General features: G+C 35.8%; 1 protein-coding gene across 2 annotated transcripts in view; it reads left to right on the plus strand.

Annotated features, from left to right (window-relative positions):
- The window catches only part of COLGALT2 (collagen beta(1-O)galactosyltransferase 2), a 137954-nt gene that overhangs the window by 69902 nt on the left and 44746 nt on the right, over nt 1-23306 (plus strand). For both annotated transcript variants that reach the window (XM_053693855.1, XM_053693856.1), the window contains exons 4-5: nt 3005-3139; nt 13614-13818. In XM_053693855.1, coding sequence (XP_053549830.1) covers nt 3005-3139; nt 13614-13818 — 340 coding nt within the window. The remainder of the gene's footprint in view (nt 1-3004; nt 3140-13613; nt 13819-23306) is intronic.

The following is a 23306-nucleotide window of genomic DNA, read 5'->3' on the forward strand; positions in this document are numbered from 1 at the left end:
AACAAAGAGGGCAGAATGGGTACTATTAGGGGATGAGGAGAGAGACAGATTTGGGGCATAGGTAGAACATAGAGGGCACTTTGGGAATATCAGGGGATGAGGAGAGGGACAGACTTGGGCCATAGGTAGAACCATGTGTGTCGTTTGGGGAGTATCAGGGGATAATGAAAGGAAAAGACTTAGGTCATAGGTAGAATAAAGAGGGCAGTTTGTGGAGTATCCGGGATTGAGGAGAGGGACAGACTTAGTCTGTTCCTCTCCTCATCACCTGATACTCTCCAAAGTGCCCTCTTTTTTCTACCTATGACCTTAGATCATAGGTAGAACCATGTGTGTCCAGAGGCGTAACTAGAAACCACAGGGCCCAGGTGCAAGAATCTAAGAAGGGGCCCCCCACCTCCCCCCAAAAAAGTGAATTTGATACATATCTTTTTTTTTAACATTGATTTGACACAGAAAAAAAATTGAATCAAATTACGTCTACAAAAGAAGGTACCCTGTGCCCAATCTGTGAGATGATCTGACCCCCTATTACTGTATATAGTGACACTGTTTAACCCACCAGTACTGTATATAGTGAGTCAGTGACACAGTCTGTTATCTGCCGGTGAGATGGCTGGCCTGACCCTACCCGCCCCAGTACTTTATAAAGTGACCACAGTAGTCTGTGACATGGTCCAGCCCTCCGCTACTATATATAATGGTACTGTTTAGTGACACTGTGTACCCCATCCCCCCATGCTGTAGTAACAAGGTCTGTAATTTGCTGGTTCCACAAACATACACACACACACACACACACACACACATACATGCATAAATAAACACACAGTCACATACATACATACATACACACACACACACACACATACATGCATGCATAAATACACACACAGTCACATACATACATATACACATACACACACACATACATGCATAAATAAACACACAGTCACATACATACATACGCACATAAACACACACACACACACACACACACATACATACATGCATAAATACACACACAGTCACATACATACATACACACATACACACACACATACATGCATAAATACACACACAGTCACATACATACATACGCACATACACACACACATACATGCATAAATACACACACAGTCACATACATACATACACACATACATGCATAAATACACACACAGTCACATACATACATACGCACATAAACACACACACACACACACATACATTCATGCATAAATACACACAGTCACATACATACATACACACATACACACACACATACATGCATACACACACAGTCACATACATACATACGCACATAAACACACACACACACATACATACATACACACATACACACACACATACATGCATAAATACACACACAGTCACATACATACATACGCACATAGACACACACACACACAGTCGCATACATACATACACACACACATAAACACCAATGGGTAAAACAGAAAGACTAACCCCTATAGTCAGAGACACTAGTGAAACATCATGATATCAGTGCAGACAGTGGCTGGTCATTTTTTTTTATTAAAAAAATAAATAAAATGTTTTGAAGCTGGGTCCCCACCCTTGGGGGCCCAGTCGCAATTGCGACCTCTGCACCCCCTGTAGTTTCGTCCATGTGTGTGTCATTTGTGGAGTATTGGGATGAGGAGAGGCAAAGACTTAGGTCACAGGTAGAACAAATAGGGCAGTTTGGGGAGTATAGGGAATAGGAGAGGAACAGACTTAGGTCATAGGTAAAACAAAGAGAGCAGTTTGTGGAGTATCAGGTGATACTGTGCACATTAGGATACATATATCAATGTATAGGTTACTACTCTATAGATGTATAGATTACTACTGTATATGTTTATAGGTGACAACTGTATAGGTGTACGGGTTATTACTGTATAGGTGATTACTGTATGTGTGTTTGGTGATGTATAAGGTTTTATAGGTGACTGCTGTATAAGGTTTTATAGGTAACTGCTGTATAGGTGTATGGGTTGACTACTATGTAGGTGTAAAGGTGACTACTGTATAGGTGTATGGGTGACTACTGCATAGGTGTATAGGTGACTGATGTGTAGGTGTAATAGCGACTGATGTGTAGCTGTACTGGTGACTGCTGTATGGGTGACTACTGTATAAGCGACTACTGTGTAGGTGTATAGGTGACTACTGTGTAAGTGTATAGGTCACTACTGTATAGGTGATTACTGTATAGGTGTATAGGTGACTACTGTATAGGTGTATAGATGACTACTGTATAGGTGACTACTGTGTAGGTGTATAGGTGACTACTGTATAGGTGACTACTGTGTAGGTGTATAGGTGACTACTGTGTAGGTGACTACTGTGTAGGTGTATAGATGACTACTGTGTTAGTGTATAGGTGACTACTGTATAGGTCTACAGCTGACTACTGTATAGGAGTGTAGGTGACTACTGTATAGGAGTATAGGTGACTACTGTATAGCAGTATAGGTGACTACTGTATAGGTGTATAGGTGGCTGATGTATAGGAGTATACGTGACTACTGCATAGGAGTATAGGTGACTACTGTATAGGAGTATAGGTGACTTCTGTATAGGAGTATAGGTGGCTACTGTATAGGAGTATAGGTGGCTACTGTATAGGAGTATAGGTGGCTGATGTATAGGTGTATAGGTGACTACTGTATAAGAGTATAGGTGACTACTGTATAGGAGTATAGGTGACTTCTGTATAGGAGTATAGGTGATTACTGTATAGGTGTAGAGGTGACTACTGTATAGGTGGCTACTGAATAGTAGTATAGGTGACTACTGTATGTAGGCATATAGGTGACTGCTCTGTAGGTGTATAGGTGACTACTGTATAGGAGTATAGGTGATTACGGTATGCAGGTGTAAAGGGGAATACTGTATAGCAGTATAGGTGACTTCTGTATAGGTGACTACTGTACATCTGGTCCATCGAATAATGTTCCTGTATTCTCTATTTTAGTTTATAGATGCAGACAACTTTTTGACCAATCCCCAGACACTGAATCTTCTTATTCAAGAAAACAAGACAATTGTAGCCCCAATGCTGGAATCGCGGACCCTTTACTCTAATTTCTGGTGCGGTATGACCCCTCAGGCAAGTAATCATTTTTATGGGAATCTTATTTCCCTTTTGTATATATCCTATTTGGTTTAAGGCTTGTTTTAATGTGAGTGCAGTTTTAAAGGAAACAAAGTCAAAATTAAACTTCCATGATTCAGACAGATCAGCAGTTTAAGAGGCTTTTCTATTTACTTCTGTTATCAAATGGACATTGTTCATACCTAGGTAGGCTCATGAGCAGCAATGCACTACCGGAAGTTACATGTGATTGGTGGCTACACACATATGCCTCTTGTTGTTGACTCTTTTGAAGGGTTAAACACATAGTTCTATGTAAGCTTCTTGTCCCTGTTATCTATCTGTCAGTGTGGGAGCAGGTGACATACAGCCGCAAGTCACTTGTTTTCTATGTCCCTTTTAAAGTCACAGTATACACCATGTTTCATATTACTGCATATAATAGACACTGCTATAAATACTGATCTAAAAAATCCAGTATAAAATATTTTTAAACACTTACTTAGAAGCTCCCAGTTTAGCACTGTTAATGAGGTTAGCCTGGGACACCCATTTAAAGGGGCTGGAAAAGCAGGAAGAGCAGACACTCCCCCTTCCCTGCACATGAAAAGACAGATTACACAACCAGGAGCCGCAGGAACTTCAGTCTACATCTGATACTTTGGGGCTTAGGCAGGAGTCTGAAAATCAGCATAAAGGGATAGGAAAGTCAAAAATAAACTAGCACGATTCAGATAGAGCATGTGATTTTAAGACACTTTTAAATTAACTTCTATTTTAGAATGTGCTTTGTTCTCTTGGTATCCCTTGTTGAAAAAGAATATGCACATATCCTACAGTAGTGGGAGCTAGCTGGTGATTAGTGCCTGCACACATTTGTCTCTTGTGATTGGCTAACTAGATGTGTTCAGCTAGCTACCCATATTGCAATGCTGTTCAGCAAAGGATAACAAGAGAATGAAGACAATTTGATAATAGGAGTAAATTTGAAAGTTGTTTAAAATTGTCTGTTCTATCTGAATCATACAAGAAAATGTTGGGCTTTCCTGTCCCTTAAAGGGACAGTCTACCATAGAATTGTTATTGTTTTAAAAGATAGATAATCCCTTTATTACTCATTCCCCAGTTATGCACAACCAACACAGTTATATTAATGTACTTTTTACCTCTGTGATTACCTTGTATCTAGGAACCTTCTTCCAGCCCCCTGATCACATGACTGTGACTGTTTATTATCTATTGTCTTAAATTTAGCATTGGTTTGTGCTAGATCTTAAATAAACCCCTGTGCCTGAACACAGTGTTATCTATATGGCCCACGTGTACTTTCTGTCTCTTTGTGTTGGAGAGATTTAAAAAGCATGTGATAAGAGGCGGCCCTCAAAGGCTTAGAAATTAGCATATGTGCCTACCTATGTTTAGTTTAAACTAAGAATACCAAGAGAAAAAAGCAAATTTGATGATAAAAGTAAATTGGAAAGTCAATTAAAATTAAAAGTCCTATCTGAATAATGAAAGTTTAATTTATACTAGACTGTCCCTTTAAATCAATAACGCTCCTGTTACAAATTGAAAGTAAATAATTTGCACACAAGCCAAAGACTCAGGTGAACTAACTCCTGGAGGTTGGATAGCGCAAACCTCCCTTTCCTCATAGACTTCTATGGGGCGTGCTACAAAAGCCGGTTCTGCTCACACGCTAACCCAATGGTGCACTAGGTCAACTGCTCTACAGCTGAAGTGGCATTAAGAAATACTTTAAATACCTTTGTTCTTCACTTAGAATAAAATGCTATTTTTATTTTTAAATACATTTAAATTTAAATGTGTTTTAAAATATGTATAACTATCCATCTATACACTATCTATCCATCTATACACTATCTATCCATCTATACACTATCTATCTATACACTATCTATCTATACACTATCTATCCATCTATACACTATCTATCCATCTATACACTATCTATCCATCTATACACTATCTATCTATACACTATCTATCTATACACTATCTATCTATACACTATCTATCTATACACTATCTATCCATCTATACACTATCTATCCATCTATACACTATCTATCTATACACTATCTATCTATACACTATCTATCTATACACTATCTATCTATACACTATCTATCTATACACTATCTATCTATACACTATCTATCCATCTATACACTATCTATCTATACACTATCTATCTATACACTATCTATCTATACACTATCTATCCATCTATACACTATCTATCTATACACTATCTATCTATACACTATCTATCTATACACTATCTATCTATACACTATCCATCTATACACTATCTATCCATCTATACACTATCTATCCATCTATACACTATCTATCCATCTATACACTATCTATCCATCTATACACTATCTATCCATCTATACACTATCTATCTATACACTATCTATCCATCTATACACTATCTATCCATCTATACACTATCTATCCATCTATGCACTATCCATCTATACACTATCTATCCATCTATACACTATCTATCTATACACTATCTATCCATCTATACACTATCCATCTATACACTATCTATCCATCTATACACTATCCATCTATACACTATCCATCTATACACTATCTATCCATCTATACACTATCTATCCATCTATACACTATCCATCTATACACTATCCATCTATACACTATCTATCCATCTATACACTATCCATCTATACACTATCTATCCATCTATACACTATCTATCCATCTATACACTATCTATCTATTCACTATCTATCTATACACTATCTATCCATCTATACACTATCTATCTATACACTATCTATCCATCTATACACTATCCATCTATACACTATCTATCCATCTATACACTATCTATCTATCTATCTATCTATACACTATCTATCTATCTATACACTATCTATCTATCTATCTATACACTATCTATCCATCTATACACTATCCATCTATACACTATCTATCCATCTATACACTATCTATCCATATATACACTATCTATCTATACACTATCTATCCATCTATACACTATCTATCCATCTATACACTATCTATCCATCTATACACTATCCTATCTATACACTATCTATCCATCTATACACTATCCATCTATACACGTATCCATCATACACTATCCATCTATACACTATCTATCCATCTATACACTATCTATCCATCTATACACTATCCTATCCATCTATACACTATCTATCCATCTATACACTATCTATCCATCTATACACTATCTATCATCTATACACTATCTATCCATCTATACACTATCTATCCTTCTATACACTATCTATCTATACACATCTATCTACACTATCTATCTATACACTACTATCCATCTATACACTATCTATCCATCTATACACTAGCTATCCTCTTTACACTTATCTATCCATCTATACACTATCTATCCATCTATACACTATCTATCCATCTATACACTATCTATCTATACACTATCTATCCATCTATACACTATCTATCCATCTATACACTATCTATCCATCTATACACTATCCATCTATACACTATCTATCCATCTATACACTATCTATCTATACACTATCTATCCATCTATACACTATCCATCTACACATCTATATCTATCCTATCTATACACTATCTATCATCTATACACTATCTATCTATACACTAGTCTATCCATCTATACACTATCCCTCTATACACTATCTATCAACTATACACCTTCTATCCTCTATACACCTCTATCCATCTATACACTATCTATCCATCTATACACCTATCTATCTATACACTATCTATCCATCTATACACTATCTATCTATACACTATCTTTCATCTGATACACTATCTATCCATCTATACACTATCTATCCATCTATACACTAGTCATCCATCGTATACACTATCTATCTATACACTATCTACCATCTATACACTATCTATCTATACACTATCTATCCATCTATACACTATCCATCATACACTATCTATCCATCTATACACTATTCCATCTATACACTATCTATCCATCTATACACTATCTATCTATACACTATCTATCCATCTATACACTATCTATCTATATACTACTATCCATCTATACACTATCTATCTATACACTATCTATCATCGATACACCTATCATCTATACACTATCTATCTATCTATACACTATCTATCCATCTATAACACTATCTACCATCTATACACTATCTATCTATACACTATCTATCCATCTATACACTATCTATCTATACACTATCTATCCATCTATACACTATCCATCTATACACTATCTATCTATCTATACACTATCTATCCATCTATACACTATCTATCCATCTATACACTATCCATCTATACACTATCTATCCATCTATACACTATCTATCTATACACTATCTATCCATCTATACACTATCCATCTATACACTATCTATCTATCTATACACTATCTATACACTATCTATCTATCTATACACTATCTATCCATCTATACACTATCTATCCATCTATACACTATCCATCTATACACTATCTATCCATCTATACACCATCTATCCATCTATACACCGTCTATCCATCTATACACCATCTATCCATCTATACACCGTCTATCCATCTATACACTATCTATCCATCTATACACTATTTATCCATCTATACACTATCTATCCATCTATACACTATCTATCCATCTATACACTATCTATCCATCTATACACTATCTATCCATCTATACACTATCTATCTATACACTATCTATCTATACACTATCTATCCATCTATACACTATCTATCCATCTATACACTATCCATCTATACACTATCTATCCATCTATACACCATCTATCCATCTATACACCGTCTATCCATCTATACACTATCTATCCATCTATACACTATTTATCCATCTATACACTATCTATCCATCTATACACTATCTATCCATCTATGCACTATCCATCTATACACTATCTATCTATACACTATCTATCTATACACTATCTATCTATACACTATCTATCTATACACTATCTATCTATACACTATCTATCCATCTATACACTATCTATACACTATCTATCCATCTATACACTATCTATCCATCTATACACTATCTATCCATCTATACACTATCTATCCATCTATACACTATCTATCCATCTATACACCATCTATCTATCTATACACTATCTATCTATACACTATCTATCTATACACTATCTATCTATACACTATCTATCTATACACTATCTATCCATCTATACACTATCTATCCATCTATACACTATCTATCCATCTATACACTATCTATCCATCTATACACTATCTATCCATCTATACACTATCTATCCATCTATACACCATCTATCCATCTATACACTATCTATCTATACACTATCTATCTATACACTATCTATCTATACACTATCTATCTATACACTATCTATCCATCTATACACTATCTATCCATCTATACACCATCTATCCATCTATACACCATCTATCCATCTATACACCGTCTATCCATCTATACACCGTCTATCCATCTATACACTATCTATCCATCTATACACTATTTATCCATCTATACACTATCTATCCATCTATACACTATCTATCCATCTATACACTATCTATCCATCTATACACTATCTATCCATCTATACACCATCTATCCATCTATACACTATCTATCTATACACTATCTATCTATACACTATCTATCTATACACTATCTATCTATACACTATCTATCTATACACTATCTATCTATACACTATCTATCTATACACTATCTATCTATACACTATCTATCTATACACTATCTATCCATCTATACACTATCTATCCATCTATACACTATCTATCCATCTATACACTATCTATCCATCTATACACTATCTATCCATCTATACACTATCTATCCATCTATACACCATCTATCCATCTATACACTATCTATCTATACACTATCTATCTATACACTATCTATCTATACACTATCTATCCATCTATACACTATCTATCCATCTATACACTATCTATCCATCTATACACTATCTATCCATCTATATACTATCTATCTATACACCATCTATAGACCATCTATCCATCTATACACTATCCATCTATACACCATCTATCCATCTATACACCATCTATCCATCTATACACCATCTATCCATCTATACACCATCTATCCATCTATACACTATCTATCCATCTATACACTATCTATCCATCTATACATTATCTATCCATCTATACACCGTCTATCCATCTATACACCGTCTATCCATCTATACACCGTCTATCCATCTATACACCGTCTATCCATCTATACACCGTCTATCCATCTATTCATCATTTATCCATCTATACACCGTATATCCATCTATACACCATCTATCCATCTATACACCATCTATTCACCGTCTATCCATCTATACACCATCTATCCATCTATACATCATCTATCCATCTATACACCATCTATCCATCTATACACCATCTATCCATCTATACACCATCTATACTCAGTCTATCCATCTATACTCAGTCTATCCATCTATACACCATCTATACACTATCTATATATCTATACACTATCTATCCATCTATACACCGTCTATCCATCTATACACCGTCTATCCAGCTATACACCGTCTATCCATCTATACACCGTCTATCCATCTATACACCGTCTATCCATCTATACACCATCTATCCATCTATTCACAAATCTATACACCGTCTATCCATCTATACACTGTCTATCCATCTATACACTGTCTATCCATCTATACACTGTCTATCCATCTATACACCATCTATCATCTATACACCATCTATCATCTATACACCATCTATACACCATCTATCCCAGTGATTTTTAACCTTTTTTTTGCCGTGGCACACTTTTTTACATTAAAAAATCCTGTGGCACACCACCATCCCAAAATTTTAAAAAAATCACACATTGTAGCTTAATACAGCATATATATACACACATACACACAAACACACACATACTGTATGTATTGTGCTGTTATGCCATGCCTCCTACAAACTACCCCTGCACTGGGAGTTAAAAACAAGCAAAGTTTAAAAAATATGTCACACTGTTGTCAGTCTGCCGTGGCACACCTGAGGATCTCTCACGGCACACTGGTTGAAAAACACTGATCTATCCATCTATACACCATCTATACACCATCTATCCATCGATACACCATCTATCCATCTATACACCATCTATACACCATCTATCCATCTATACACCATCTATCCATCTATACACCATCTATACACCATCTATACACCATCTATCCATCTATACACCATCTATCCATCTATACACCATCTATACACCATCTATCCATCTATACACCATCTATCCATCTATACACCATCTATACACCATCTATACACCATCTATACACCATCTATACACCATCTATCCATCTATACACCATCTATCCATCTATACACCATCTATACACCATCTATACACCATCTATCCATCTATACACCATCTATCCACCATCTATCCATCTATACACCATCTATCCATCTATACACCATCTATCCACCATCTATCCATCTATACACCATCTATCCACCATCTATCCATCTATACACCATCTATACACCATCTATACACCATCTATCCATCTATACACCATCTATACACCATCTATCCATCTATACACCATCTATCCACCATCTATCCATCTATACACCATCTATCCATCTATCCACCATCTATCCATCTATACACCATCTATCCATCTATACACCATCTATCCATCTATACACCATCTATCCATCTATACACCATCTATCCATCTATCCACCATCTATCCATCTATACACCATCTATCCATCTATACACCATCTATCCACCATCTATCCATCTATACACCATCTATACACCATCTATTCATCTATACAAGGCAGACACTCTCTGGCCTTCCAAAGACAGCTACTTTGCAGTTATTTTCCCGAAACGTCACTTTTAAATTTTCTTCTAAGCGAAGAACAAAGGTATTTAAAGTATTTTTTTTATTTAAAAATACATATTCACTTTGTTTAAAAGGCTATCTATCCATCTATACACTATCTATCCATCTATACACTATCTATCCATCTATACACTATCTATCCATCTATACACTATCTATCCATCTATACACTATCTATCCATCTATACACCGTCTATCCATCTATACACTATCCATCTATACACCGTCTATCCATCTATACACTATCTATCCATCTATACATTATCTATCCATCTATACATTATCTATCCATCTATACATTATCTATCCATCTATACACCGTCTATCCATCTATAAACCATCTATACATCATCTATACATCATCTATACACCGTCTATACATCTATACATCATCTATCCATCTATACACCATCTATCCATCTATACACCATCTATACATCATCTATACACCGTCTATACATCTATACATCATCTATCCATCTATACACCATCTATCCATCTATACACCATCTATACATCATCTATACACTGTCTATCCATCTATACACAGTCTATCCATCTATACACCGTCTATCCATCTATACACCATCTATCCATCTATACATCATCTATCCATCTATACACCGTCTATCCAGCTATATACCATCTATCCATCTATACACCATCTATACCTCATCTATACACCATCTATCCATCCATACACCGTCTATCAATCTATACATTATCTATACACCATCTATCCACCTATACACTATCTATCCATCTATACACCATCTATCCATCTATACACCGTCTATCCAGCTGTACACCATCTATCCATCTATACACCATCTATCCATCTATACACCATCTATCCATCTATACACCGTCTATCCAGCTGTACACCATCTATCCATCTATACACCATCTATCCATCTATACACCATCTATACACCATCTATCCAGCTGTACACCATCTATCCATCTATACACCATCTATCCATCTATACACCGTATATCCATCTATACACTATCTATCCATCTATACACAGTCTATCCATCTATACACTATCTATCCATCTATACACTATCTATCCATCTATACACTATCTATCCATCTATACATTATCTATCCATCTATACATTATCTATCCATCTATACATTATCTATCCATCTATACACTATCTATCCATCTATACACCGTCTATCCAGCTATACACCATCTATCCATCTAAATAGATATATATGTGAATATATACACATATATTCACATATATCCACACATATATGCATACACAGATACCAATATATACATATATATTCACACAAATACCAATATATACACATATATTCACACACACACACACACACATATATATATATATACATATATATATATATATATATATATATATACACATATACAGATACCAATATATACACATATACAGATACCAATATATACACATATATTCACACAGATACCAATATATACACATAAATACACATATATCCACACATATATGCATACACAGATACCAATATATACACATATATTCACACAGATACCAATATATACACATAAATACACATATATTCACACAGATACCAATATATACACATAAATACACATATATTCACACAGATACCAATATATACACATAAATACACATATATTCACACAGATACCAATATATACACATAAATACACATATATTCACACAGATACCAATATATACACATAAATACACATATATTCACACAGATACCAATATATACACATAAATACACATATATTCACACAGATACCAATATATATACACATAAATACACATATATTCACACAGATACCAATATATACACATAAATACACATATATTCACACAGATACCAATATATACACATATATTCACACATATATACATACAGATTTGAGTCCTTCACTGTAAAACACTTTGCGATATAACACATCTCTTTTAAATACATTTTAGACATTTCAATGATAAACATATATGTTATATTGAACGTGTATATGTAATACTTTATAAATATGTTTTACGTGGGGTTTTTTTGTGATACTTTTATTCTAGCACACTTTACTTCTGGTCTCAAGTCACTTTAAATTTTCTAGCGCTGTTATGTGTTGTGTTCGAGCGCACATAACTTTCAACTTGTAAAATGAGCAATGTTTAGCGCGGCCGCTATATTCATTGAAAGTATAGGGCACACTTAAAGGGACGGCGGCTGTGCTAAACATTCTCTGGTTATTCAGTTTTACCATGGACTTGTAATACTAGATTGCGCTCTAATCATAGTCCTGAGATATTGATAGCGCTCCCTGTGCTATTATTAGCGCTTTACTTGTAACTAGGCGATAGTTTTCAGTATTTGCGCCCACCACAGCCACAACTGAACAAGCTCTAAAAGCAATACATCTTCCTTGCAGGGTTACTATAAAAGGACCCCTGATTATGTTCTCATACGAGAGTGGAAGAGACTTGGCTGTTTCCCGGTTCCAATGGTTCACTCAACAATGCTCATCGATCTCAGGAAAGAAGCGTCCGCAGATCTGCAGTTCTATCCGCCTCATGATGATTTTACGTGGACGTTTGATGACATCATTGTATTTGCGTTCTCCTGCAGGCTGTCGGGTATGTAGGAATCATCTCTCACTTATATCACATCTGAAAATCTGAAATTGACTCAGACAGAACAAATCATTTAAAAAAGATCTGTGTTGAAGAGATACCTAGGTAGGCATCTGTAGCACTACATGGCAGGAAATAGTGCTGCCATCTAGTGCTCTTGCAAATGGATAACGTTCTTGTAAAACTGCTGCAAAATAGTGCTCCAGAAATGGTCCGGCTCCTAAGCTTACGTCCCTACATTTCAACAAAAGATACAAAGAGTACGAAGAAAGATTTATAATTGAAGTAAATTACAAAGTTGTTTAAAATTGCATGTTCTATCTGAATCATGAAAGAAACATTTTGGGTTTCATATCCATTTAAATAAAAAATAATTTATTTTTATCCACCCTTATACACACACATTTACATACACATGCACACACACATACACATGCACACACACATACACATGCACACACACATACACATGCACACACACATAAACATGCACACACACATACACATGCACATACACATACACATGCACACACACATAAACATGCACACACACATACACATGCACATACACATACACATGCACATACACATACACATGCACACACACATACACATGCACATACACATGCGCACACACACATACACATGCACACACACATACACATGCACACACACATAAACATGCACACACACATACACATGCACACACACATAAACATGCACACACACATAAACATGCACACAAACATATACACACATAAACATGCACACACACATATACACACATAAACATGCACACACACATATACACACATACATAAACACACACATACACAAACACACACATATACACACATACACAAACACACACATACAAACACACACATATACACACATACACAAACACACACATACACACACATACACAAACACACACATATACACACATACACAAACACACACATACAAACACACACATATATACACAAACACACACATATACACACATACACAAACACACACATATACACACATACACAAACACACACATACACACAAATACACACATACATAAACACACACATACACACACATACACAAACACACACATATACACACATACACAAACACACACATACAAACACACACATATACACACATACACAAACACACACATATACACACATACACAAACACACACATACACACAAATACACACATACATAAACACACACATACACACACATACACAAACACACACATACACACACATACACAAACACACACATATACACACATACACAAACACACACATACACACAAATACACACATACATAAACACACACATACACAAACATATACACACATACATACACATACACAAACACACACATATACACACAAATACACACATACATAAACACACACATACACAAACATATACACACATACATACACATACACAAACACACACATATACACACAAATACACACATACATAAACACACACATACACAAACACACACATACACAAACATATACAAACACACACATTTACACACACAAACATATACACACATACATAAACACACACACACACATACACAAACACACACATACACAAACATATACAAACACACACATTTACACACACAAACATATACACACATACATAAACACACACACACATACACAAACACACACATTTACAGACACAAAGATATACACACATACACAAACACATACACACACATACACAAACACACACATTTACACACACAAACATATACACACATACACAAACACACACATACACAAACATATACACACATACATAAACACACACATACACAAACACACACATACACAAACACACACATATACACACATACACAAACACACACAAAATACACAAACACACACAAACATGCACACAAATACACACATACACACACACAAATACACACACACACATATACACACATACACAAACACACACATATACATACACACACATACACAAACAAACACATGGACACACTGACAAACACACACAAAATAACATACAAATACACATGTATACAAACATATGTATACACACATGCACACACATACACACATATACAAATATATGCTAGACACATGCGCTCATGCATACACACATAGATGAACATACAAATGCACATGCACACACATATACACAAAGACACACATGGACACACATACACACACACATAACACACAAATACACCTGCTCACACATATACAAACGTATATAAACACATGCATACGCACATAAACACACATACGCACACAGTATTGAACAATACAGTCCAGTATTTCCACTGACCAGTAAAGTCTCTACAAATATACTGGACACCTTTTTTTATAATCTTCCTACAAATATTATATGGCACCAGAAAAAAATCTGTCAGTGCTCATGTCACTTTTATCTTTCACTTGGCATATATGTAAAGGTTTGAAGCATCAATGATGCATGTGCAGGTGTAAATGGGAGAATAATCACTGCTGTGTGTGTTACTGTCAGCCAAGGGGTCATTTAACTGTTCAGCATCTTCCCTGTGTTTGTCAGTAATGGAAATAAGATTCACTGATTTATGTGTACTTCTAGCTGTGTAAAATCATGTTAATTTGTGAAGACTAAATATGACTGGGCTTAGGATAGTTCTGGTGTAGGAACGGCTTTGGGGAGGGTCATTTGTGAGACTTAATTTACCTTTGTGTCCTGGTCACAATCTGGAATTTTTGTGGCAAACAGCTGGAAACCTTAGCCATGAGTCAGTTACAGAGACTGAACTCTCCCATGTGTGATGTAAATGTGTTGGGAGGATGCTATATATATATATATATATATATATATATATATATATATATATATATATATATATATATATTATATACTGTACATCAGGAACAGATCACACTGACATCTTGTGGTGATACATCAAACTGCAATATAGAACATTGTCTTGTTTTGCCAGTAAACAACAAAAACAAAAAAGAATGCAGAATAGATACATATATAAATAAAATAAGTTATGAAGCCAAACAAACTTGATATCATAATAATTTAAAAAGCCAGCTATCACCAGAGGTCATTTTGATATCATTAGTTAAAGGGACATTAAAATCAAAATTTTAGGCTTAGGGAAAAAAGACTTTGCAATTAATTTTCATTGTTTAGTTTGCTTTTTCGGTAATTTAAATCTGAATATTATATATTTATTTTTTTTACTGCCCCTAAAAAGCTTGAATTAATTGTGCTTAATCCAGAACCTTGCCCCTCCCACATGATGCACAGTGATTGATTGATATTTTTTAGAATATCTCTTATATCTGTCACCAAATTGGTCACAGCAGAAAAGGGTAAGGTAAACATTCTCAAGAGGCTCCTCAAGTGGTGTGTTCTTGATCTACATAATAATGCAAATAAATGTTGCTTACAAAATTAAAGTTTTTATTATTTAATAATATTTTATTATTAGTAAGAGTGTAATAGTGAATACTAATAGTAACAAACGGTGTAATAATAGTGTAGAATTGTGCAGTAATACCTTAGAAATACATATGTACATAAATATGTACAATGTTACATAAATCAGCCCCCTAGTGTAGAGCTGTGTAATAATGTTACATAAATCGGCCCTATAGTGTAGAGCTGTGTAATAATGTTACATAAATCGGCCCCATAGTGTAGAGCTGTGTAATAATGTTACATAAATCGGCCCTATAGTGTAGAGCTGTGTAATAATGTTACATAAATCAGCCCCATAGTGTAGAGCTGTGTAATAATGTTACATAAATCGGCCCCATAGTGTAGAGCTGTGTAATAATGTTACATAAATCAGCCCCATAGTGTAGAGCTGTGTAATAATGTTACATAAATCGGCCCCCTAGTGTAGAGCTGTGTAATAATGTTACATAAATCTGCCCCATAGCGTAGAGCTGTGTAATAATGTTACATAAATCAGCCCCATAGTGTAGAGCTGTGTAATAATGTTACATAAATCAGCCCTATAGTGTAGAGCTGTGTAATAATGTTACATAAATCAGCCCTATAGTGTAGAGCTGTGTAATAATGTTACATAAATCGGCCCCATAGTGTAGAGCTGTGTAATAATGTTACATAAATCGGCCCAATAGTGTAGAGCTGTGTAATAATGTTACATAAATCAGCCCCATAGTGTAGAGCTGTGTAATAATGTTACATAAATCAGCCCTATAGTGTAGAGCTGTGTAATAATGTTACATAAATCGGCCCAATAGTGTAGAGCTGTGTAATAATGTTACATAAATCGGCCCAATAGTGTAGAGCTGTGTAATAATGTTACATAAATCGGCCCAATAGTGTAGAGCTGTGTAATAATGTTACATAAATCGGCCCAATAGTGTGTAGCTGTGTAATAATGTTACATAAATCAACCCCATAGTGTAGAGCTGTGTAATAATGTTACATAAATCGGCCCCCTAGTGTAGAGCTGTGTAATAATGTTACATAAATCGGCCCCCTAGTGTAGAGCTGTGTAATAATGTTACATAAATCAGCCCCATAGTGTAGAGCTGTGTAATAATGTTACATAAATCGGCCCCATAGTGTAGAGCTGTGTAATAATGTTACATAAATCGGCCCCATAGTGTAGAGCTGTGTAATAATGTTACATAAATCGGCCCCCTAGTGTAGAGCTGTGTAATAATGTTACATAAATCACCCTTATAGTGTAGAGCTGTGTAATAATGTTACATAAATCTGCCCCATAGTGTAGAGCTGTGTAATAATGTTACATAAATCTGCCCCATAGTGTAGAGCTGTGTAATAATGTTACATAAATCTGCCCCATAGTGTAGAGCTGTGTAATAATGTTACATAAATCTGCCCCATAGTGTGGAGCTGTGTAATAATGTTACATAAATCTGCCCCATAGTGTGGAGCTGTGTAATAATGTTACATAAATCAGCCCTATAGTGTAGAGCTGTGTAATAATGTTACATAAATCGGCCCCATAGTGTAGAGCTGTGTAATAATGTTACATAAATCGGCCCCCTAGTGTAGAGCTGTGTAATAATGTTACATAAATCGGCCCCCTAGTGTAGAGCTGTGTAATAATGTTACATAAATCGGCCCCCTAGTGTAGAGCTGTGTAATAATGTTACATAAATCGGCCCCCTAGTGTAGAGCTGTGTAATAATGTTACATAAATCGGCCCCATAGTGTAGAGCTGTGTAATAATGTTACATAAATCGGCCCTATAGTGTAGAGCTGTGTAATAATGTTACATAAATCGGCCCCCTAGTGTAGAGCTGTGTGATAATGTTACATAAATCAGCCCCATAGTGTAGAGCTGTGTAATAATGTTACATAAATCGGCCCCATAGTGTAGAGCTGTGTAATAATGTTACATAAATCGGCCCTATAGTGTAGAGCTGTGTAATAATGTTACATAAATCGGCCCTATAGTGTAGAGCTGTGTAATAATGTTACATAAATCGGCCCCATAGTGTAGAGCTGTGTAATAATGTTACATAAATCGGCCCCATAGTGTAGAGCTGTGTAATAATGTTACATAAATCGGCCCCATAGTGTAGAGCTGTGTAATAATGTTACATAAATCAGCCCCATAGTGTAGAGCTGTGTAATAATGTTACATAAATCAGCCCCATAGTGTAGAGCTGTGTAATAATGTTACATAAATCTGCCCCATAGTGTGGAGCTGTGTAATAATGTTACATAAATCAGCCCTATAGTGTAGAGCTGTGTAATAATGTTACATAAATCGGCCCCATAGTGTAGAGCTGTGTAATAATGTTACATAAATCGGCCCCCTAGTGTAGAGCTGTGTAATAATGTTACATAAATCGGCCCCATAGTGTAGAGCTGTGTAATAATGTTACATAAATCGGCCCTATAGTGTAGAGCTGTGTAATAATGTTACATAAATCGGCCCCCTAGTGTAGAGCTGTGTGATAATGTTACATAAATCAGCCCCATAGTGTAGAGCTGTGTAATAATGTTACATAAATCGGCCCCATAGTGTAGAGCTGTGTAATAATGTTACATAAATCGGCCCTATAGTGTAGAGCTGTGTAATAATGTTACATAAATCGGCCCTATAGTGTAGAGCTGTGTGATAATGTTACATAAATCGGCCCTATAGTGTAGAGCTGTGTAATAATGTTACATAAATCGGCCCTATAGTGTAGAGCTGTGTAATAATGTTACATAAATCTGCCCCATAGTGTAGAGCTGTGTAACAATGTTACATAAATCGGCCCCATAGTGTAGAGCTGTGTAACAATGTTACATAAATCGGCCCCATAGTGTAGAGCTGTGTAATAATGTTACATAAATCAGCCCCATAGTGTAGAGCTGTGTAATAATGTTACATAAATCGGCCCCATAGTGTAGAGCTGTGTAATAATGTTACATAAATCAGCCCCATAGTGTAGAGCTGTGTAATAATGTTACATAAATCAGCCCCATAGTGTAGAGCTGTGTAATAATGTTACATAAATCAGCCCCATAGTGTAGAGCTGTGTAATAATGTTACATAAATCGGCCCCATAGTATAGAGCTGTGTAATAATGTTACATAAATCGGCCCCATAGTGTAAAGCTGTGTAATAATGTTACATAAATCGGCCCCCTAGTGTAGAGCTGTGTAATAATGTTACATAAATCAGCCCCCTAGTGTAGAGCTGTGTAATAATGTTACATTAATCAGCCCCATAGTGTATCGTTGTGTAATAATGTTACATAAATCTGCCCCATCGTGTAGAGCTGTGTAATAATGTTACATAAATCAGCCCCATAGTGTAGAGCTGTGTAATAATGTTACATAAATCGGCCCCCTAGTGTAGAGCTGTGTAATAATGTTACATAAATCGGCCCCCTAGTGTAGAGCTGTGTAATAATGTTACATAAATCGGCCCCATAGTGTAAAGCTGTGTAATAATGTTACATAAATCGGCCCCCTAGTGTAGAGCTGTGTAATAATGTTACATAAATCAGCCCCATAGTGTAGAGCTGTGTAATAATGTTACATTAATCAGCCCCATAGTGTATCGTTGTGTAATAATGTTACATAAATCTGCCCCATCGTGTAGAGCTGTGTAATAATGTTACATAAATCAGCCCCATAGTGTAGAGCTGTGTAATAATGTTACATAAATCAGCCCCATAGTGTAGAGCTGTGTAATAATGTTACATAAATCTGCCCCATAGTGTAGAGTTGTGTAATAATGTTACATAAATCGTCCCCCTAGTGTAGAGCTGTGTAATAATGTTACATAAATCGTCCCCCTAGTGTAGAGCTGTGTAATAATGTTACATAAATCGGCCCCATAGTGTAGAGCTGTGTAATAATGTTACATAAATCGGCCCCATAGTGTAGAGCTGTGTAATAATGTTACATAAATCTGCCCCATAGTGTAGAGCTGTGTAATAATGTTACATAAATCGGCCCCATAGTGTAGAGTTGTGTAATAATGTTACATAAATCTGCCCCATAGTGTAGAGCTGTGTAATAATGTTACATAAATCGGCCCCATAGTGTAGAGCTGTGTAATAATGTTACATAAATCGGCCCTATAGTGTAGAGCTGTGTAATAATGTTACATAAATCTGCCCCATAGTGTAGAGCTGTGTAATAATGTTACATAAATCGGCCCCCTAGTGTAGAGCTGTGTAATAATGTTACATAAATCGGCCCCCTAGTGTAGAGCTGTGTAATAATGTTACATAAATCAGCCCCATAGTGTAGAGCTGTGTAATAATGTTACATAAATCAGCCCTATAGTGTAGAGCTGTGTAATAATGTTACATAAATCGGCCCCCTAGTGTAGAGCTGTGTAATAATGTTACATAAATCTGCCCCATAGTGTGGAGCTGTGTAATAATGTTACATAAATCTGCCCCATAGTGTAGAGCTGTGTAATAATGTTACATAAATCAGCCCCATAGTGTAGAGCTGTGTAATAATGTTACATAAATCTGCCCCATAGTGTGGAGCTGTGTAATAATGTTACATAAATCTGCCCCATAGTGTAGAGCTGTGTGATAATGTTACATAAACCGGCCCCATAGTGTAGAGCTGTGTAATAATGTTACATAAATCGGCCCCATAGTGTAGAGCTGTGTGATAATGTTACATAAATCGGCCCTATAGTGTAGAGCTGTGTAATAATGTTACATAAATCAGCCCCATAGTGTAGAGCTGTGTAATAATGTTACATAAATCGGCCCTATAGTGTAGAGCTGTGTAATAATGTTACATAAATCATCCCCATAGTGTAGAGTTGGGTAATAATGTTACATAAATCGGCCCCCTAGTGTAGAGCTGTGTAATAATGTTACATAAATCTGCCCTATAGTGTAGAGCTGTGTAATAATGTTACATAAATCGGCCCTATAGTGTAGAGCTGTGTAATAATGTTACATAAATCGGCCCTATAGTGTAGAGCTGTGTAATAATGTTACATAAATCAGCCCCCTAGTGTAGAGCTGTGTGATAATGTTACATAAATCAGCCCTATAGTGTAGAGCTGTGTAATAATGTTACATAAATCGGCCCTATAGTGTAGAGCTGTGTAATAATGTTACATAAATCGGCCCTATAGTGTAGAGCTGTGTAATAATGTTACATAAATCGGCCCCATAGTGTAGAGCTGTGTAATAATGTTACATAAATCGGCCCCCTAGTGTAGAGCTGTGTAATAATGTTACATAAATCAGCCCCATAGTGTAGAGCTGTGTGATAATGTTACATAAATCTGCCCCATAGTGTAGAGCTGTGTGATAATGTTACATAAATCGGCCCTATAGTGTAGAGCTGTGTAATAATGTTACATAAATCAGCCCCCTAGTGTAGAGCTGTGTAATAATGTTACATAAATCGGCCCTATAGTGTAGAGCTGTGTAATAATGTTACATAAATCGGCCCCATAGTGTAGAGCTGTGTAATAATGTTACATAAATCGGCCCCATAGTGTAGAGCTGTGTAATAATGTTACATAAATCAGCCCCATAGTGTAGAGCTGTGTAATAATGTTACATAAATCGGCCCCATAGTGTAGAGCTGTGTAATAATGTTACATAAATCGGCCCCATAGTGTAGAGCTGTGTAATAATGTTACATAAATCAGCCCCATAGTGTAGAGCTGTGTAATAATGTTACATAAATCAGCCCTATAGTGTAGAGCTGTGTAATAATGTTACATAAATCAGCCCTATAGTGTAGAGCTGTGTAATAATGTTACATAAATCGGCCCTATAGTGTAGAGCTGTGTAATAATGTTACATAAATCGGCCCCATAGTGTAGAGCTGTGTAATAATGTTACATAAATCGGCCCTATAGTGTAGAGCTGTGTAATAATGTTACATAAATCGGCCCCATAGTGTAGAGCTGTGTGATAATGTTACATAAATCGGCCCCATAGTGTAGAGCTGTGTAATAATGTTACATAAATCGGCCCC

The sequence above is a fragment of the Bombina bombina genome, chromosome 10, assembly GCF_027579735.1.
Source record: "Bombina bombina isolate aBomBom1 chromosome 10, aBomBom1.pri, whole genome shotgun sequence".
NCBI classification, from domain to species: domain Eukaryota; kingdom Metazoa; phylum Chordata; class Amphibia; order Anura; family Bombinatoridae; genus Bombina; species Bombina bombina.